The 21,402-nt window shown below is 33.3% G+C and overlaps 1 protein-coding gene across 2 annotated transcripts in view; it reads right to left on the reverse strand.

Moving 5' to 3' along the window:
* The window catches only part of LOC134529080 (tyrosine-protein phosphatase 69D), a 112,778-nt gene that overhangs the window by 89,543 nt on the left and 1,833 nt on the right, over positions 1–21,402 (reverse strand). For both annotated transcript variants that reach the window (XM_063362787.1, XM_063362788.1), the window contains exons 2-3: positions 7,220–7,364; positions 936–1,081 (exon numbers count right to left, since the gene is read on the reverse strand). In XM_063362787.1, the coding sequence (XP_063218857.1) occupies positions 936–1,081; positions 7,220–7,364 (291 nt within the window). The remainder of the gene's footprint in view (positions 1–935; positions 1,082–7,219; positions 7,365–21,402) is intronic.

Raw genomic sequence — 21,402 nt, forward strand, 5'->3', positions numbered from 1 at the left:
CACTATTGCGAAACAAAAACCATATTTTGCATCATCTTTAAATTAACAAAAACCGTAACACCGATGCAATACGGCACTAACGTAATGAGCTGTGAAATAACACTACTCGGCAAAAGACAGAGTGCATTTGGTGCAGCAGTCCGCAAGTTACCTATATTGATAGTCAACTATGTGTGCGAACTCTATACGGTCATCAACCTAACAGCACATGATGCCAACCACAGTTGCACAGAAGCGAGCTATCGATACCAATAATCAACTTCATGCACACACTCTGTACAGGCATCAACCTAACTAGCATGATGTCAACCAGCACTGGCTTCAATTTTATAAGCATTGCACAACAGCGGTGGACGTGGAACAAATTGAGGTTGTAACGTTTGAAAACCTGTAAAGAGAATTTACATGTTGAACTATTTTGTAATTTTGTTAAATAAATAATAAAACTATAATTTCTTAAAGAATAATGCATTTCAACTTAAAAAAAAAAAAACATTGTTTTATACGGGAAACTAATTTTACAAGGAACTTCTTAGATGGAAAATAATAACCCACATAATATGGAGAAAATGGCAGGACTAAAACATCTGATCATGTGAGATGAGAAATTGTATTGTGCGGGAACAATTTGAATGAGTTTCACTATAGTTTATTGTAGGCTTATAAAGATAAAATGGTGTGACTTATTTATCGTTGAGTGTTATTCTACTCATTTATATAATGTAAAGAATATTTTTCTACACATTTTGAAACACTTAGCCTTGCTATTTATAGAGACTAATGCTTCAGAATACATGATTTTGAATAACAAGAACATTTTTAGGAACGTATTAGTCATGCTAAATGAGGGATTGGTGTATTGATCTTCTCATCTCATTTAAAAGCAATGCAGGAAGTGAAATCAACTAAAATGTGTATTACACTGAAATTAATACCATTTCTGTCAAGCCTGATGGTTTGAGCAATTTCTTTATCTTGATCATCGAAGGGAGCAGCATGACATGTAAAATTTTCAGTATCTTCAAATGACGAACATCCCACGTGTAAAACATGCTTCAAGACATCACCATCCTCCAAATATCTAGAAACAAACCACAGTTAATAAAAAAAATTGTAACATAACACTTATAAAGAGTTTAATGAACAATAATTTTTGATATTACAACCAAATACATGAACATACTAGAACTGATTGCTGCATCCAATTTTTAAAGTTTCCTAAGTCTTTTTGTAATAACTAGAGACCTGCAAAATTCGTGGATTCATTCGGTGATAGGCTAGAATTCAAACACATATACCTCTTAGATAATTTTTCTATTGGCTTACTGTTCATCTGGACGAATCTCAACCAGTTATAAACCCTCAACCAAAGAAGGATCAAATCACAGACAAACCAGCTGAGACGACTTACAAGTCGGCAGCCAATGAACTTGCGTTATTTGCCCGAGTGTACAGGGGTATGTGCAGTCTGTCCTGAAGGCCATCGAAACCCCGAATTTTGCAGGTCTCTAGTAATAAGTCACTCAAATCTATACAATACATAAATAACTGAAAGTTTGATAAAATGATTTTTAGTGATATGTGCATGGATATAAAAAACCTTTTCTCCTTGTATGCATTAATAGTTAAATGGTTCTCTAAAAATATAAACAGAAACACCATTTAAAGCAGCATACATCAGTAGGATGCTACCACTAGTCGGGCTTCCTAACGTATGCTTTCAGAAAGTTTAATAAAATAATTTATGAATCCCTACATGAGTATACAATTTTTTAACATTACAAGATTGAGATTTCAAATACTCTCATTATCTAAAGTAAATTATGTTCGGTTGTAGTGAAGTTAGATGAAAATTCTATACGTTGAAGAAGAATTATCTGAGACACATAGTCAGAAAATCCTTTACCGACTTAAGGTTTCTAGTTTCCACATTCACCTCGGGCTTCCTAACGTAAGCTTTCAGAAAGTTTAATAAAATAATTTATGAATCCCTACATAAGTATACAATTTTTTAACATTACAAGATTGAGATTTCAAATCCTCTCATTATCTATAGTAAATTATGTTCGGTTGTAGTGAAGTTAGATGAAAATTCTATACGTTGAAGAAGAATTACTTGAGACACACAGTCAGAAAATCCTTTACCGACTTAAGGTTTCTATTTTACACATTCACCTGTAGTTTTGGAAGATTCCAAAGAAATAAAAGCAGGCTACAAACTTGCCTAAGATTTTTCTTAAACTGTAAAATCAAAATTACGTACATTTTAATAACATTTGTATCTGTTGCAGGCACAATTTCTTAAGCTCGTATGCCACGATGGAAGGTTTTGTACAGACTCCACTAAAAGCTTCCAACAAAAATGCTGCCCAAGCTGCCATGGCAGAAGGTAAGGATGGTTTTCTATGGAATAACCTATGCTACGAGACTTCACTAACAGCATCTTCAATAATTTATTCTGAAAATAAGTAGGTACTTTTATCTATAAACAAAGACATAATTATTTATGTTAAGTTTTACACATTCATGACATTGGTATTAAAAATTCCCAGAATATTTAAGGTTTTTTTCCTACCATTTCTACTTATTTAGCTCAAACTCATATCACATTTTTATAAACTAGAGATTTAAATAAATTTTGTGCAATGTTTATTGATTCAAAAAGTAATTTAAGAATATGTACATTGATTTTTATAATCACTACAAGTCATTACGAATAATAAAATTAAATGGGACAAATCTTTGGCAAATACTGCTGGAGAAAATGGATAATTTTGTAGAGTTGCTGTTTCTAGGGGAAAAAATCTAGATATTTATCACAAAATATTCTTTAGCAACTATATTTTTTCTGTCATATTGTTTATTAAACAATACTGGTATGGGTTTTAATAGTGTGTATTGTATTCAAGGATATTATCAATACTTGTTTACCTACATGGCATGAATTTTGGATAGATTTGCGAGATGCGGAGGGGGAAAAATGATAACCTTTATTTTCACATTCAATTATAATTGGATGAAACTGACACACATCTGAAGTCATTTAAAGTACATTTCAATCCCAGAATAGGTCTACTTTATTATGAATAAATGTCCATGGGCTAGAATTAGTTCTGATGTAATAAAAATAAAAGTCACATTTGCAATATTTGGTATGAAACAATAATTTATTGTATAATACAAAAAGACATAATATTATCATCACAATACACACTTTACAAATATGTGTATAACTGCGGGAAAATTTCCACATTTTCCACGTAAAATTTTAAGCAACAAAACTAACAAAATATTGCAGATTTTTACTTTTTTTAAATTCTATTTTCCTCTCTTTTTTTACAACTTTCACAATAATTCACTAAATTAAACAGGAAATTTCGCACTCACAAGAGCAAGTTTGTGTGCAAGTGATTCTAATCAGTTAATCTATGTACAGTATACTAATGTTAAACTTTAAAAAAAGGTACAAATTGTAAAATAAATACAAAAAATTACTTAAGAAAGCTTATATTAGTTATTACAATTTTGAAAGTTAAAAAAGCATGAATATAAATATAAGATAAATCATAGTTTGCTGATTTAAACAACAATGGTTTAAACCATGGTTTAATCAAGTGGATTTTTTTAATAGAATATCTTAATAAATTTTAATGAAAATCACAATAGTTTGCTAATTAATATTTCTTATGATAAAAGAACAAATAATTATATACTAATAAAGATCTTATCATTTAAATTATTTGAAAAAGTTGTAAATTATACCCAACTAAATACTCCTCTCAAATTAAATTAACTAGTAAATTATAGTCGAAGTGTAAAAAAAAAAATCAATAAATTTGTAATTTTAAAAAAAAATTCTATTTTGTGGGAAATCCCTGACTGTACTGTAAATCCCCTTTCTGTGGGGAACACCCATTCTTTTGAGAATCCTTCTCCTGTGGGGAAATATCCTTTCTGTGATTAAGTCCAAGTCAGATGTGCACATTTTCTGGACTTCAGTTCTTTGATGTTATAACTTTTCTCGTTCAACATGAGTGGCAGAAAGTGGTATTTGTATGGCTTATTTTGAATTTTTGTGATCTATACAGGTTTGTGAGAAAAAAATTATGCATGCAGGTTATTTACACAAAATTTCAAGCCAAGTTTAGCTAAAATATTCAAATATTTTTCTGTAGATTTATCGCAAAAGGTCATACATATATTCATATTAACGTCTCCAACAAGCATTAACCGTGTGCTATTTTGAACACACTAAAGAATCTAGGAAGTCGTCCAGACATCCAGAAGGAGATCTCTAGACTGCTAAAAGTGAAGCATGATTTGAAACCGAGTGCAACATTGACACGCAAGCAGACTGCTCTCTCAAGGACAATCTCTAGGTCAGCAGCCAGCTCGCTCCTGACAAACACTGCTACCCCATCACTTTTATGTATTGCTTCGCTAAAGTAAGCGCTCTAGTCCACAATGGAGTACAGCGAACTCTGCCCGCTTAGCCAAGTTTCAGTTAGAACTATAATATCAAATTTTACTCTAATATCTGACAACAGACCAAGAACTAACTCATTTAAGTTTTTGCTTATACTGCTAATATGATTATCTGTAAATGTTCCATCTAATACGGAAAAGTGAAGACAGAGTCCCATGTGAAAATGTCTCCATCTAATGATTGTGAAAATTCATTCATATGAAAAATTTTAAACTTTAAGATTAAACTAGAAACTCTAGAAGGTACCAAAAATTTAAGATCTGATGGATGTCTTATTGCTGGTTTCCCCTGATCATTTATTACAGATATTTTTGCATCATGTACCCACACAAACTGGAAATTGTTCTCTCTTGCCACTTTTTTTTTGTTTCCCAGAGAAGAGATTTATTGTAAACTATGAAAATAGTTTAATCCTACTTGCAAGAAGTCTTGTATTTATTTACTTCTGAGGCCAACATTGTGCCGGCTAATGACGAAAAATAGGCCCACTGTCTAAAAATGTACCACTTCTCTTGAATTTGAGATTTAAAGTAATCTAAAAAGAGGTCCTTTAATGGATGCATTGATTTTTTGATACATATCGAATCAGAGTCGATAAATATCAAATCGGATATCCACTTGAAACATCAGCATTTACATATTTCGTTTTTTAAATTGCACTTCCGTCATAATAAACAGAACTTATGATAAAGAAATGTTAAAGGATCCTTCAACTTAACCAAGAAATTCCACCAAAAAACCACTTAACCAAAACTTCTGGCACATTAGACTTTTCTTATAAGTAACTTAAGTACTTTTGAAATTACTGTTGATATTTTGTATCACAAACATAACCTACAATCATCATATATATTATTTCTCAAAGGTGTTTTTTGTGATGCCCTATCTCCTCTAATTCTTCATCAAGTATAATTATTAAATCATAATTTTAAGGTTTATGTTCCTCACTATTGACGAAAAATATACGAAATTTTAAAACTAATGTTTTAGTTCAAAAAACGATTAACCAACTTTTTTATAAAATAAACATATTTTCATTGGGAATGTAATTTGTTGATGGCATTAGTAATGAAAATATATTCAACGAACATGCCATCTATTAACAGTCTGTTTGACGTTGATCACAATTCTGTGCGAAATATTCGCACAGGTCAGCTAGTAACATATAAAATGGTTTTTATCTTTATTTATTTAACTGAAAATACTTGGTCATTATAAACACTCAGATTCACTAGATAGTTTCATAAAGTCTCCCTCAACGTCTGTAGATTTGCATTTGTTAATTATTATTTATCACTATGCTACTGACAATACTCTGTTCTTTACCTACATATCTTTATTCATTTAATATGTACATAACACTTTAGAATAATAACATAGTACAGTAAATTTAAACTTTCCGACATGTCTGGACGTTCATAGTTATAGTGTTTTTGGTAATCTTCAATGTCATCAATGGAGGTTATGTGGGACTCTATAATCACTGAATGAATTCCAGTTAAAAAATATGTCATACCATGCATGCCAAGGAGTCATTCTCATGTAATGATGCATGGGCGATGGTTTGTGTCAAGCCATCAGATGGTACCCAAGTTGTTTCGAATCCAATATTAAATTACAAGTCAAGTCATCTTAAGCCTTTCTATGCAAAATTGTGCTACATTCACCTTTCTTTTCATTCCATTATCATCAGTTAAAAACCTAACTTATTGAACTGACATACAGTAGAACCCCGATTATCCGTGTTAATGAAGGGGACAAGTGAGTCGGATAATCAAAAATCGCGGTTAGCAGAGTCATGCTTGCCTTAAAGGTCATTAGCCCACAGACAGCCATCTGTGGACATTCGGAGATTACATATATACATATGCTTTGTGTGTGTGTGCGTTGTTGACATAGAAGCGGGCTGCTTAGTGCTGGACAGCAGTGTGCTGAGACGTGGGCACGCGAGTCGTTTTTGCACCGAGGTGTGTGGCTAGCCGCCCGACCAGTCCGAGGGCCCAAGACAGCTGATAGCTGCCAAGGTCACGCATTCTTTTCATTGCTCGTAAGCGACGCTGCCACACTTAGCTCATTGCTCTGCTGTCAGTAACACCATCGGGCTGGTTATTGTTTTACAGAACGACTGCCGTTAAAAAATTTTTCGAGATAAGATTTTTCATACCAGTGCATTGAGACTTGATTTCATGGTTTTGAAACGGTGTCTCTGTCTCTGTCTCTGTCGTATAATTTACTGTGTTTTTATCCCTCTTTATTTATATGAATTTTAAATGTTAGATTTTTTTATTTTTAGCTTGCTGAACGTGGACTTAGTGCAAAAACGGCCTATTATGACATAGGGTTGCATATGGGTCGGAAATCTTATAACGACCACCTCTCTATAACGACCCTAATCTCGGAAACTGTGAGGGGTCGTTATATCTATTCTCCGTTCACTCTTAGCTGAGTTTTGAAATAAACAAACACAGTCGTATCACTGCGCCGCGTCAGCAAGTGATAGGCTGAATTTATCTTGCGTGCCAAGCACTAGTTGCAACACACACACTTCAGTACAGTCGGTGCTAATAAAATAACGGAGAAGTAAGCTTGACGGACATAAATCGCGGTTAATCCGCGAATCGGATGATCGAGTCGCGGATAATCGGGGTTCTACTGTATTTACAACACATCACAGTATGCTCTATTCTAAGAAATATAATTCACAATAATTATAATTATAGTTTACAGGCATACCTGTCTTCTCCTGTGATATTACTCGCTCCTGAAGTCCACCAAATAATACTCTTTTTCGGACGTACTGTGCAAGCGAGACTAATATTATCACAGCTTGTGTAAACAGAGTTTGCCTGCACATCAAGAATTTCAATTTTCTGCAGTTCTGAAAATACACGGACAAGCAAAAGTTTAAAAACTGAAGGAAAAAATATATATTTCTTTTGTGAACCTAGTACTTAAGTATACAATTTATGACCATTTGCCATAATAGCCACTCTTAACTTTAAAATAAGTTAATACATTTAAAAATAAATAAATTAAAAAAAAACAATGCTATGTAGTCACCTAATGTCATATATATTACAACCAGCAGTATTGAATGTAATTATTTAATTTAGGTATTTTTTGTGTGTAGATTGTAACATTGAAAGACCCTGCCTTCCCCAGCTTTTACGACCCTGCCTTCCCCAGCTTTTACAAGTATTTGTTAAAGGAATAAACATTATGTCTTCTCAGTACTGCAGTAGATCAGCTTATTATATAGCTGGGTCATTCCATACCAAATCAACCAAAAAAAACTATTTTTGACACCCACCGTCTCAGATTTTGACGAAACTTGGCATGGTTGTTCAATTTATTGATGTAAGTAACCATACCAATTTGTTTTGCTCTATCTCGAATGGTTTAGATTTTACAGCCCCTTAAAGTTTATGGATTATTGGCATTTTAATCATCTGGCCGCCGTTAACTAGATGTGTTGTCCGATGGAAAAAAATTCATATTTTTTTTATTTACTAACCATTTTGTCTGAAAATTTTTTTATGTTTGGATCAATGTAGCAGGAATAATATAAAAAATGAACAAAACTACTAAGTGTTTATTTGGAACCATAAAAAAATCTCAAAGTGTAATTTTTATGATTATCGAAACAAAATGTAGAGTTTTACGGAAAATGGTAAATCTCATAAAGGAAAAAGTATAATCATGAAATCTCTGTTTTATTTTTGTTCTAAAAGATATATTCTACCACATTAAACAGTAAGATTCGTGGTTTTTTTACTCCTTTGATAATTTTTTTCACTTCAAAACACAAAAATGAGTTAATTATTTAATTTTGATTAAAAAGCTGCTTTGGCCGCTATTTTCCTGACTGTGTTTCTGAATTATATACAAATGATTAAAATACCAAATTTTTCTTTTGGTATCCCACACACTTTTTTATAAAATAAATTACCTTACTTGCTGCTTCCTGTTTCCCACGCTGTCAAAGCCCTGCATTCGTGCCATGACACCATCCTGTTCCTTTTCCACTCGCAAATACATAAACAACTGCCAGTGTAGTTTACCTATTTTTTTGTGTTTGTGCCTGGCTGCAGACTTCACACACCCCTTCCCCCGTCTTCTGTGCTCGCCCTCTTCCAGATCCAGATGCAAGATCTTCCCAGGAGATAAGCCATAAGGCCAGCAACTGATACAATCCGTGCATAGAGAGAGAATTAGGCGGGCTGTGTGTGACCTTGTGCATGTCCGAACCTGCCTTCCCCTCACAGCAGCATTATTTAATATAGCGTCCATGTCAGTCCGTCACAGGCAGTTGCCATGAAAGAAGTAAGATTGGTGCTTATACATAACAGTCAATTAAGCATTTCAGTAAATGAGTGTTATTGATAGTATTTATGTGTTTTTATTAAACTAAGTGAGTACCAAAGTGCATTGTTGTTATATTTTGTTGAACAATGGAGAAAAAGTGCAGTGTTGGAGAAACTACTGAAAGTGATTGCCATATGTTACACTATGTCAAGGACAAGTCTATACAAGGTATTGAAAAACTTTCTGAAGAATATTTGAATCTTTTGACATTAAGATGTGAATCCAACAAGTTAACAACTGTTTGCCTTCACCATGAAAGTGTGTTTTAAAAGAAGTATGAATTTTTACAAAAGGTGTGTTGTGATCCTTTCAAAAGACATAAAACTGTTATTAAAAAAGCACTTCATGTTTTAACTGTACAACAGAGTAGAATCATCTTATCAAAAGGGTACAAGGTTAAACCTGGTCAGAAACTTTGTGCATTTTGCAGGAATAAACTTTTAAAAGATAACGAAGCTGACAAGGTTGAAAGTAATGATGAGCACGAGAATGGACAAACAAAGGATATAGGACTAAAATTTAGAGATGAACTAAACCAACTTCAAAAAAATAGGGTAGATGTGCTAATAGTTGACCACCCACCAGTGGTTGACCATTTCCAGTTTTAAATAAAAATATTAGATATGTAAATGAAGACAGAACAATTCTGACTGGTTCCAGATGTTTCTATGCTACCAATAAATGAACAGGAAACAAAATAACTTGACAGGAAAAAGATGCGTGTCTGCAGAGCCATCTTGAATTTTCTTACAGCACATGCTCACTTAGAGGAGCCCTCATGCAATAAGCCAGGTAAGGATGCACCAGTAACATTTATCCATTACCATCTTATTTTATAATTGATGTATTTATGTATGTTTTTATTGAGTAATGAAGAAAAATGTACAAAGAGTCATACAATGTTTGTGTCAAAACCATTAGTAGTAGTGACCTTAACCTAAAAACCTAAGTGGTCAATTAGTGGTTACAATAAAAGTACAGTTGACCACTGATTGACCATTTTGGTCAATTACTAGGTTTTTTGGTCTTTCACCAATATTTGATTATTTAAAGTTCATAGCTCCATAATATTTCATACTTGATCTTACCAACAAAAAATAACACCAGAAAACCTTTTCATTCTAATGGTTGACCATGTGGTCAATTATTGGCTGTTTACTGGTCAACTAATGGCTATATACTTAATATTTTCATTTGCATTTAAAAATAAATTTTTAAAAAATGTTGCTTTTACCGATGTTATTAAATATAAAATTCATTTGTGTGTAGGCCTATTAGTATATAAATAAATATATAGTATAAAAGGCTATGAAATTTATTTGCTAGGCAGCATGTCCAGGATGTGTTCTTTACCTACATCGTAATCCATAATAATCAATCATCTATTTCAGTATTAGCGATTAGGATGGATGTTCATTCCAGCATTTTAAATAACTGTGCTTACAAATCACAAATACTGAAAAAATTATTTTTTTTCCAGTTGGCATTCCAATGACTGTCACTGAAAATGGCTGCAAAACAGGTAAAAAAATCTTTCTTTAAGTACTCTAAAGATGACTTAAGGGAAGCTCTTCAGTTTGTAAGGGATGGTGGCAAAATAAGGGAAGCTGAAAGAAAGTACAATGTACCTCACTCTACATTAATAAACAAAATGAAAAAGTTCCTGTTGCTAGGAGAATGGGGCCTCCTACAATTTTGACACCACAAGAGGAAAATATTTTATGTAGATGGATAATGGCAAATGCTAAGAAGGGTATTCCTTTAAACAAAAGAGCACTAGTAGAAACCGTTGGGGAAATTATAGCAAATGATAGCAGACAACGAACCTTTAAAAACCAAGTACCTGGTGAGAAATGGTTCAACCTATTCTTAAAGAGACATCCTGATATTTGTCAACGTCATGCAGAAAGCATAAATTTAGGAAGAGCACATGTGACAGAACAGAGTATTAGACAATGGCATAATGAGTTGAATGAATACTTGATGAACGAAAATGCTTTGGATACTACAAATGCCAGAAAGAATTTATAATTCGGATGAGTCTGGTTTCTTGACCAATCCGAAAACTGGTCTGGTACTTGGGCCTAAAGGAATGAAGGAAATGTATGAAGTGAAAAGTGGCCCCGACAAAGAATGCTTAACGGTTTTGATGACCCTTAGTGCAAATGGCAGTATTTTGCCCCCAATGATAATATATCCATATGAACGCATTCCTGCTGAAGTAGTGCGGGGTCTGAATCCAGAGTGGGTAGCTGGAAGATCAAAGTCAGGGTGGATGACTGGTCAAACATTTTATGGTTATGTGTGTAATACATTTCTTCCTTTCCTCAAAAGGAAAAATATAAAATTTCCTATTTTATTCCTTATTGATGGTCACCGATCACACTTGACTTATAATGTGTCAAAATTTTGTAAAGATAATGGGATTTTACTCTTTGCATTGTTGCCAAATGCTACACACATTTTGCAACCAGCAGATGTGTCGGTTTTTAGGTCACTTAAAAATAACTGGAAACATGTTGTGTATAATTGGAAGAAAAACAACAATAACAGGGCACTGACAAGAGCTATGTTTGGCTCTTTATTAGAAACTGCTGTTAGCCAAGTTACAGAAGAAACTGTAAAAAATGGCTTCCGAAAATGTGGTATTTTTCCTTTTGATGCCAATGCTATCGACTATCAAAAATGTATGACACATGAAACAAGAGTTGTCGGAAGTGAAGGGAATACCATCATAAAACCTACAGAGTTTAAAATTGAAAATTTACTGTACTTCGAGTCGGTTATGAAACCTGAAAGAGCAGAAGAATTCAGAAAGAGTTTTCCTACTGGCTGGACTGGGGAAGATTCTGCCAAAGAGCTATTTGATGTATGGAAGAAATTGCGGTTGAGATATGTTGGGTCAGAAGATTGCATAAATTCTGAAAACTCCAGCTTCAGAGATGTGTCTCTTGATGTTCAACCTACGACTTCCAAAGATTCTCGATTGGAAAATATTGGAGAAACCGAGGCTTTCACAAACTGCAACACATTTCTAGACCAGCCAAATGAGAACTTGGACACATCCGAGCCCAGTCAAAATGAGCAACGTACAACTCCAAAACGCCATTGTGTTATTAGTGACCATTCAGTGAGCCCCAGTTTTCTGTACCATGTCTTATGGCCTACTGAATCCCCTCAAAAATCCACAAAACGAATAAAAAAAGAGAGGCTGCCACATGCAGCAACATCTCAGAAGTGGTTGTCATATTGGCAAGAGAAAGAAAAGCTAAAAGATGAACAAGAAGAAAAGAAAAAGAAAAGGGAAATGTTACGAAAACAAAAACAAGAATTGAAGGCAAAACCCAAAAATGCAACAAAAAAGAAGAAATCTAAAATTTGCAAGGACAGTAGTTCTGAAACCGACGCAGAGGAATGGGTTGAAAGTGGGGAAAGTGAATACAACGAGACTGACACCGAAGAAGAGATGGAATACATAAAGCCTACTGCTGCAAGACGAGAACTACGTACTTCCAATGACTGTTGACTTAAAAGACTACAGTAAAGGAGACTTTGTTTTGGTGTCTTTTCCAGGGAAAAAAGTTTCTCATAAATATGTAAGTTATGTATTGTTCAAAACACTCTTTGTGGGGAAATCGAGGTTATGGCTTTGAATTCATGTAATGAGATTGGGACAGTATTCAAAGTAAATGATAAAGATGTCAGTGTTGTAGAAAAAAAACAGATTCTAAAAAAACTTGAAATGCCTCAAATTATAACAGTGGGTGATCGTATCAAGTATAAATTTTCAAAGCCAATTGCCAACCTTTGTTAAGTGGTGTGTAAGCATGAGTGTAAAATCAACATTAAAACACTCATGTTCTTCCTGTTTGTAACTGTGCAAATATTTTAATGAACCTTCACACAACACTGTGCAAAGTGTGAGAGCCAATCTAAATAGTTTTTTACTAAGGTCATGTATTTTTTTTTGTAATTCACAGGGCAATTACTAATTTTCTGTATTTATGTATGAAAAATATATATTGTAGGGTGATCTAAGTTAATTAAAGTTTTTTTTTTAATGTTTTGTTGTCATATTATGTAAGTGTATTTATGTACTTGTTACATTACAGTTTTGATTATATAAGGGCATAAAATTGCAATGAAAACTAAAATGGTCAATTACTGGGTGGGAAATGGTCATTCTCTAGACATGCCTGGTCAACCACTGGGCAAAAACGACACGTAATATTTAAAGAGATGGAGGGAACTTATACCCAGGACTTTTGTTTATTGTAAATATTTCAGTGAATGCAGAAATAAATAAAGTATTTTTCAAGCACACAAGCAATTACCTAGGTGTTTTATTTTCTTCCCCAGAAAATGCAATGCAAAAAAAATTCTCTTGTGTGGTCAATTATTGGGATGTGTAATTGACGAGCTAAATTCTTCCTTTCATGAAATTGGATGTTCACCAATGAAATTACATGCACTTGGTCATCATAGCAAATAAAGTTATGCTAAAGAAAAGCTACAAAAAGTTCATGAAAAAGTAAAATCAAAAATTGAAACTGTTCTTGAAGTTGATCTACCAGAAGAAAAAAACTTGTTGGAAAAAAGTATGTTGCAAAACAGTGAAGACATGGATAAACCAGTGAACATTATTAAAAAGGAAATTATAGGTGCATCAAGAAAAAAAACGCTTTCAAATGTTGACAATACCAGCTTCTCTGTTGTGGTCAAGAAAAAAAATAAAATAAACTTTTAACACATCTGATTATTCTGTTCGTAAGGCTCAACGTGTGTTTAAAGACAAGGTTTTTTTTTAGGCAAACCAGACCCTAAGCAAGGGAAACAGCTAAGCTTTGAAACTATTGATTTAGTGAAACAATTTTATCAGAGTGATGAACATTGTAGAATTCTGCCAGGGATAAAGGATGTCGTGAGTATAGGAAAAAAGGTATATGAGAGAAAGCGTTTGATTTTGTGTAATCTTTCTGAGCTATACTCAAGTTTTAAATGGGAGCATCCTCATTTGAAAATAGGTTTTTCAAAATTATGTTCTTGAGACCTAAATGGTGCATTTTAGCTGCCTCTAGTGCATACCTGCCAACCCTCCCGCTTTAGGCAGGAGACTCCCGATTTTATAACCTTTCTCCCGCCCTCCCGATTTGTCATTCAAATCTCCCGCTTTTTGGTTCTGTTTCTCTTGAAGTTTTTAATGCCATAAATTTATAGTATTAATATGTTTGTACCATTATTCCGTACAAGCGTTTAGTAACTACGGTTCGTACCATAGCGTGTGGTTATTTTAATAGCCTCAATGCCCACAATTGTCGGCTAAAACTCTTGGTTAAGCGTAGAAAGAAACATTATTTACGATAATTATGGGAGCTGTTTTGGTACACGTTTGTCATTGGTGTTTGTTAGCCAACCAGAAAAAGGTTTCATTTGTTTTCCAAGATGGCGTGTGTTGTCAACATTGAAAACTGTGTTTTCGGTGGTGGTGGTGGTTTTAAATAAAGACGGACTGAATTAATGAGTTTATGATACCACTGTTTACATTCGTGCCCAAATTCTCTTCGGTTTGTAAGCCGGCTATGTGTGAATTGTTAGTTTGTGCCCGAACAAATTCACCTTTGTTCGCGTCTGTGCTCACAGACAAAGTGTAGAGTTAGCATTATAGTCTTTGGATTTATTCAACGGTGTATTCATAAAAATATTATTTTTGAAGCAGTTGCGTGATGAGTATTTTTGTTTAGTTGTAGGTCTACTCCGCAATAGGGATTTAATAGAAATGGCGCTAAGTAAGCCTACAGTGAAGTATCTTGCTGTGTACAAGAAGACATTCAGTGACGAATTTCCGTGCATTTTGCAATCGAGGAAAGGTGAACATGCTGAATTTTGTAAAGTGGTAAATTTATATAAAATATTGATAATGACATAGGACTTATTTAGGCATAGTAAATATCAAGAAACTTAAAGATGTTGATTGAAAATTGGGGGAAAAAATTTAACAATCTAGAATTAACGCATGTTAAAGATGAGTAAATTTTTAATTTGTTTTTATATGGTGTGCACGTACTATGCCCTCTTTTTGTGGCCCTGCCTACCCTATATTTTGTAAATGGGAAAATCTTTCTCTTTTGAACTCTCCACAGTAGGCACGTGCAGACAATTCTTAAAAATAGCAACTAGCCCAATAAAAATATTACAATTTCAACCAGCTGTTTTTTATAATTTTTACTTGGAAATATGCTTAAAAGCACTATTTTGCGTCTTCAAAACAACATTTTCCCGGGGGAGAGCCCCCGGACCCCCCGCTTTATTGGAGGAACAAGTATTTACTCCACTAAAAAACCTCCCTCATTTGGACTGGCCAAAGTTGGCAGGTATGCTAGTGGCACACACTTAGTATGCGTGTGCACAATACACCAGAATGTTATTTTATTGATTCATGGAGCCGTATAGAGGAAGATTACAAAGAACTGATATTGCTCATGGTTTGTGAAGGAGCAACAAGAGAATGTATGTTAAGGCATTGTGACAAATTTTTATCAAAAGATAACCTTGTCCATTTTTTACAGACAAAGTTTGAAGAATATGACAATGAAGACGTTATTGAGTTCAGTCAGTGGGTTTCCACAGCGAACTGAAATAAGGTGTTCCAGCTCTGTTGTTGAATTTATAGAAACATTAGTTGAAAAACTCAACAAATTAATACCTCATTCTTACATTGCCAAATCACAAGCATCTACTTTTAAAATTTTGAAGGAAACAGTTCTTTCCAATGTAGCTGTAATTTCAATGGACTTCAGTGAAAATTATGCTTTCACGATACAAGAGGAAGCCCAAGGTTACCACTGGACCTCAGATTCATGCACTATTCATCCTGTAATCATTCACTGAAAGGATGCAACTGGCAAAAAGCTTGTTCTACCTTTTTGAATCATATCTGATGACCTCAAACATGATGTAAGTATGGTGTACGAAATCCAAAAAACTATGACTGCCTTTTTAAAAGAGAACCACCCACACATTAAAGAGATTCATTACTTTAGTGATGGGTGTGCAGCACAATATAAAAATAAATACAACTTCATAAACCTGTGTCTACATGAGAGATTTTTTACTGAGAGCTCAGTGGTCATTTTTTGCGACCAGCCATGGCAAAACGAAATGCGACGAATTAGGGGGTACTGTAAAACGCATAGCTCGGAGGGAAAGTCTTAAACGACCTCTGGAAAAACAAATTATAACAGTGGCTGAACTGTTTGACTTCTGCAAGACCAGAACTGAAAATATCAGTTTCCATTTTATTACTAAAGAAGCAGTTAAATTGACTCGTCTTGCTATGGAAAGTCGCTTCAAAGATGTTCAAACTCTTCCAGGGACAAGATCATTTCACAACTTTCAGCCACAAAATGATTCACAAACAATTGAGGCTCGAAGAATTAGCAAGGATGAAAAAGCAGCTATTATTTTTAATTTATTTAGCATTCAGCAAAACTATCTCGTGAAAAGATTTGTACCCTGGATGTTTTATTGCTTGTGTTTATGACAGCTTCTGGTACTTTGGCATGGTGAATGAAATAAATGCTGAACAAAAAGATGTCACGGTCCAGTTTCTTCATCCCCGCGGACCATCACCATCCTTTTTTTGGCCCAAGAAAGAAGATACATGTGCTGTGCCCATTCCTCATATTATTGCTATGGTGGAACCGCCAAAAACAATGACTGGAAGAATCTATCAGTTTTCACAAGAATGTATGACAAATATCCAATCAAAATTTGACAATCTAGAAAAATTTTGAAATACAATGACCTACCAGTGTTACAACCGCAAGAACTATAAGCCTTAATAACATAGGAGTATTGCATGTGTAAGTAAACACACTAATGTTTTATGTAGTGTAATTTAATAATTATATTTAAATTGAACTGCAATCTCATTACTGAGGTCAGTTCTGTTCGTATTTGTGAGTGTAAAGGGAACAGGTTGATGTCATGGCAGGAATGCAGGATTTGACAGCATGGGAGACAGGAAGCAGCAAGTAAGGTAATTTATTTTATAAAAAGGTGTGTGGGATACCAAAAGGAAAATATGGTATTTTAATCATCTGTATATAATTCAGAAACACAGGCAGGCAAATAGCGGCCAAAGCAGCTTTTTAATCAAAATTAAATAATTAACTCATTTTTGTGTTTTGAAGTGAAAAAAATTATCAAAGGAGTAAAAAAAACACGAATCTTACTGTTTAATGTGGTAGAACATATCTTTTAGAACAAAAACAAAACAGAGATTTCAGGATTATCCTTTTCCCTTTATGAGATTTACCATTTTCCGTAAAACTCTACATTTTGTTTCGATAATCATAAAAATTACACTTTGAGATTTTTTTATGGTTCCAAATAAACACTTAGTAGTTTTGTTCATTTTTTATATTATTCCTGCTACATTGATCCAAACATAAAATTTTTTTCAGACAAAATGGTTAGTGAATAAAAAAAATATAAATTTTTTTCCATCGGACAACACATCTAATTAACGGCGGCCAGATGATTAAAATGCCAATAATCCATAAACTTTAAGGGGCTGTAAAATCTAAACCATTCGAGATAGAGCAAAACAAATTAGTATGGTTACTTACATCAATGAATAGAACAACCATGCCAAGTTTCGTCAAAATCTGAGACGGTGGGTGTCATGGTGTGGTTGAACTGACATGGAATGACCCAGCTTCAAGGTCATTGTGACCTAGTTTTTTAAAACTTGTAGTTAAATTTTAATAATATTTTTGTAATTCATTTTGACATTTAATTACTTTTTTTCAAAATGCCTTTTTACTACAATTTTACTGGTTTTCACTTGGTTGGCTGGGTTACTGAGTATGTAAGTGTGATTTTCAGTATTTTATTGCATTTAAATATTCTTTTTATAATGATGATTTTATGTATGGAGTTTATAGCGTGTTTGTGGCATTTTTATAACATAGGACGGTGGTAGGTGTAAAAAGAAAGAAAGATGTGCTGTGACACATCGCCGCTGAAATGATAAGACGATATGTTATCGCATCCTGCGTAAGAGAAAGACAGAGACATTGACAGAACTAGGGAAAACTCTCAAACAGGGGAATCACTGAATAGTAGATGTAAGAATAATATGTAACACCAATAGCAAGGCTGTAAAGCAAGAAAGTAAAATTATTTTCCTAAGGGTTTTATACTAGCCTTTGTTTCGTTCAGTCATTATGTCATGGCAGGGCCGAGAGGTCATGCCATAACTGCAGCTCAGTAATATGTAATTATAATCATTCGAGAGAAGAATAAATGTTTAAATTAATTTCAAACTTTTTATTTGATAGTTATAATTTATAGTTTCAAGTCATTAACAGTCATAAATAGAATTTTACAGCTCACTACATGCGAAAGTCGTCGAGATATTTTTCAAGTGATTTTATTTGATCAAGGAACATTCATCGTCTTAGCTGGGTATAATTGTGACTTGTTACAAAGTTCTCACAGCGGTATTGAACACATAATGTAATACAAAACACGACACACAATTTTTCAATTTTTCCATTATCTAAACCCACAACTGAATATGCAGCAAGAGCGGCCATTCAGCAAACTTTACATTTTTTTTAAAAAAAGGAGAGATAAATACAAAAAACCTAATCAACAATTACTTGGTATTTTTTTAGATTATAACTAAAATATTCATTGGTTTAATAAAAAGTAATAATTTTTTTTTTGTTTGTTAAGAGATGTGTTCTTGTAAATGTCAAGGCACCTTGCTTGCTTGCTGAGTAAGAAGACCCTTGCTGCCAAGTTAGCTTTACAAGTGACACAAATAAATATTTATGATTAAGTATAGTATTATGCTTATGAAAAAATAGTAAGTAGATGTATTCACATTTTAGAGGTAAGATTTATGTAATATCTGACTAAATTGTGAAAAATTTGTCAAAGTTGTTGGCAAATAATAAATATAATAAAATATATCCCACAGGAAGTTCTGTAATTTTTGTACAGCGGCTATCTTAAAGAGCAGAACCTGGCAGGAAAGATACAATGCTATTAAAAATAATAACACACATTACACTCCATAGTATTGTGGGCTTCCCACACACCTTGATGCAATGCACTAACTCTCCAGCTTAAGAAATCATTACTTGATATAGTTAAATATTGCCGAGGTTTTTTCCTTGCATCATAATCTACTACATACATTAATGAATGCTTAATTAAAATGCCTGACTGTAACAAGACCAACTTTGTCATGGACAGAAGAAAATCACATATTCATGCTAAAATATACTTGCAGTGGATGACCAAAATTGACTATAAAATAATTACAGTATAAAAAACATTGGTTGTCTGTAAATTTGGTTTAAGGACGATAGTTAAACGTGGCAACGTCATAACAAAACATTGATGAAATGATTGCATACTGTTATGAATAAAATTGAATCATTTTTATTGAATTATCACTATTTTGTATGGATACAAAGAAGGAGTGAAATGAAATCTACAATTTAATTGATAAATTTACTTTTATTTGCACTCATTAATTCAAATATGTTTATTACTTTAACGAACAGATTATTTTAATTATAACTTTCATACATGTTTGCTATTTAACTTCTTCCAATCTGTGTTATTATGTTAAGGATAGGTCAATGATAGGAAAAGTAGGAAACAAATGGGAGTGTTTAAAGTTTAATGTGCCTCGAAAAAGTCAAATCGATGGTTGTTCCAATCGAGTGGAAGAGAGATAGATGCAGCGCAAGCGTACAATGAGCATAACGGGACACAGCGTAACGGTACAATGTGCATTACGGGACACTTTTTTGTGCATGCAGCCGGCGTCATAGATTTTTTAGACGTTGTCACGTCAATAATTAGGGTATGTGCTGTTTGCTGACTCACCAAAGGTGGGCCATCGGGAAGAAGTAAACAATTAAGAAATATTAAAGCATAATTCTGAAAATTTATTATAGCAACTCTTCCATTTTACGTCTGACCAGGTATAAAAGTTCACAATAATGATCATATTTATGATCGCTTGCATGACTTTTTACTGCTATTACGTAACATTTAGTAAATATGTTTGAAAAATTTTAGACATAACATAAAATTCAAGAGCTACTGTAATAAATTTACAGTAAAAGCAGTTAAATAATTTAAATGACAAGAAAATGGAATAATCAGCATGGTGAGTTATGCCCCCATGAAGTTTCACTTTACAGTTTCTGCTGAGAATATGCATACGAAACAATTACAATGACCATGTTAATAAAGTATCATTTAATTATTTTGTATCTAAAACAGTATTTTGTAATGTTGAATAAATGAGGAGTTTACCAAACCAAATATATTGTGTGTGTATATTCGTACAAGAATCATTTTGGCAAGAAGGCATTTGTGATACAAATGTCATAGATTGTCGCAAGCAACTGTGGTATATTACTGGCCAGGGATGGCAAACCTTTATTGGTAAACGTAACATTTTTTCATAAAAAAAAAAGTGACTATGACATGCCATCAAAGAATCTTGACTTAGGGATAATAATAATGGCCCCAGCAACATCAATATGTATGTACTGTATTACAAAACATTTCTGTACATTACTACTGTATGTATTGAAATTTATATTGATAATTTCGTAAAGTTAAATACAATATGTATGTATTGTTTACGTTGAAAAGATTTTTTTCATTGTCGTCCTACGCTTGCAATGAAATCATGGTACTGTACATATATATGCATTAAGAGATTTCTGTTTTTCATCTGTTCAGTTACCCATCACAGCCCTGGTGCAGACTGTGATGGTTAATCAAAGTTTCACTAAAGATTACAACATGGATAGAAATCATATCCATGACTAGAATAATTCCAATGCATCAAAATTTTTTACTATACAGTAAATGTCCCCAAAAAATAACTTGGTACATAAGTCATAATGGAGTGTATATCCATAAAGTAAATTGTGAGTGAATCTCTTTGTGGTATCCACAATGTTTCAAAGAAAAAACAGGCAAAACTCAGGCCATGTCAAAATCCAATACATTCTACATTTTATCTCCCACTTTCTGATTCACTCTTCAGTGAATTTGAATGTCCACCCTCGGTGTACCCTTGGCATACTGAACATTAAAATATTACACCCAAAAAATTGATAAACTTGATTCATAAGCACTAGATGTAATGCATTTTAGGAAGACATTGTAAGTATGGAAAAAAAAATTATTTTCCTACTGTATAAATTTTTAAAATATATATAGTCAGAGAGTAAGTTTGAAAACAATCCTACAACATAAACTATATGTTTTATAAGAAAAAAATCTGCTTTCAAACAATGAAAGCTACCATAATATGGGTAGGTACTGTAAGCAGCATGTGATCACTCACTCTCCCATTTTCATTTTAGAGCAAACAGTGATCAGTACATTTTAAACAGCCTGTTTCAAGAAAACAATTTATTTTAATGTAAAAAAATTTTTTTTTATTAGTCTGATGTCTTCTGAACAAAAATCTAAGCATAAGCTACAAATGACAATTAAGTTTT

Source organism: Bacillus rossius, chromosome 2, assembly GCF_032445375.1.
Source record: "Bacillus rossius redtenbacheri isolate Brsri chromosome 2, Brsri_v3, whole genome shotgun sequence".
Taxonomy (NCBI): Eukaryota; Metazoa; Arthropoda; class Insecta; order Phasmatodea; family Bacillidae; genus Bacillus; species Bacillus rossius.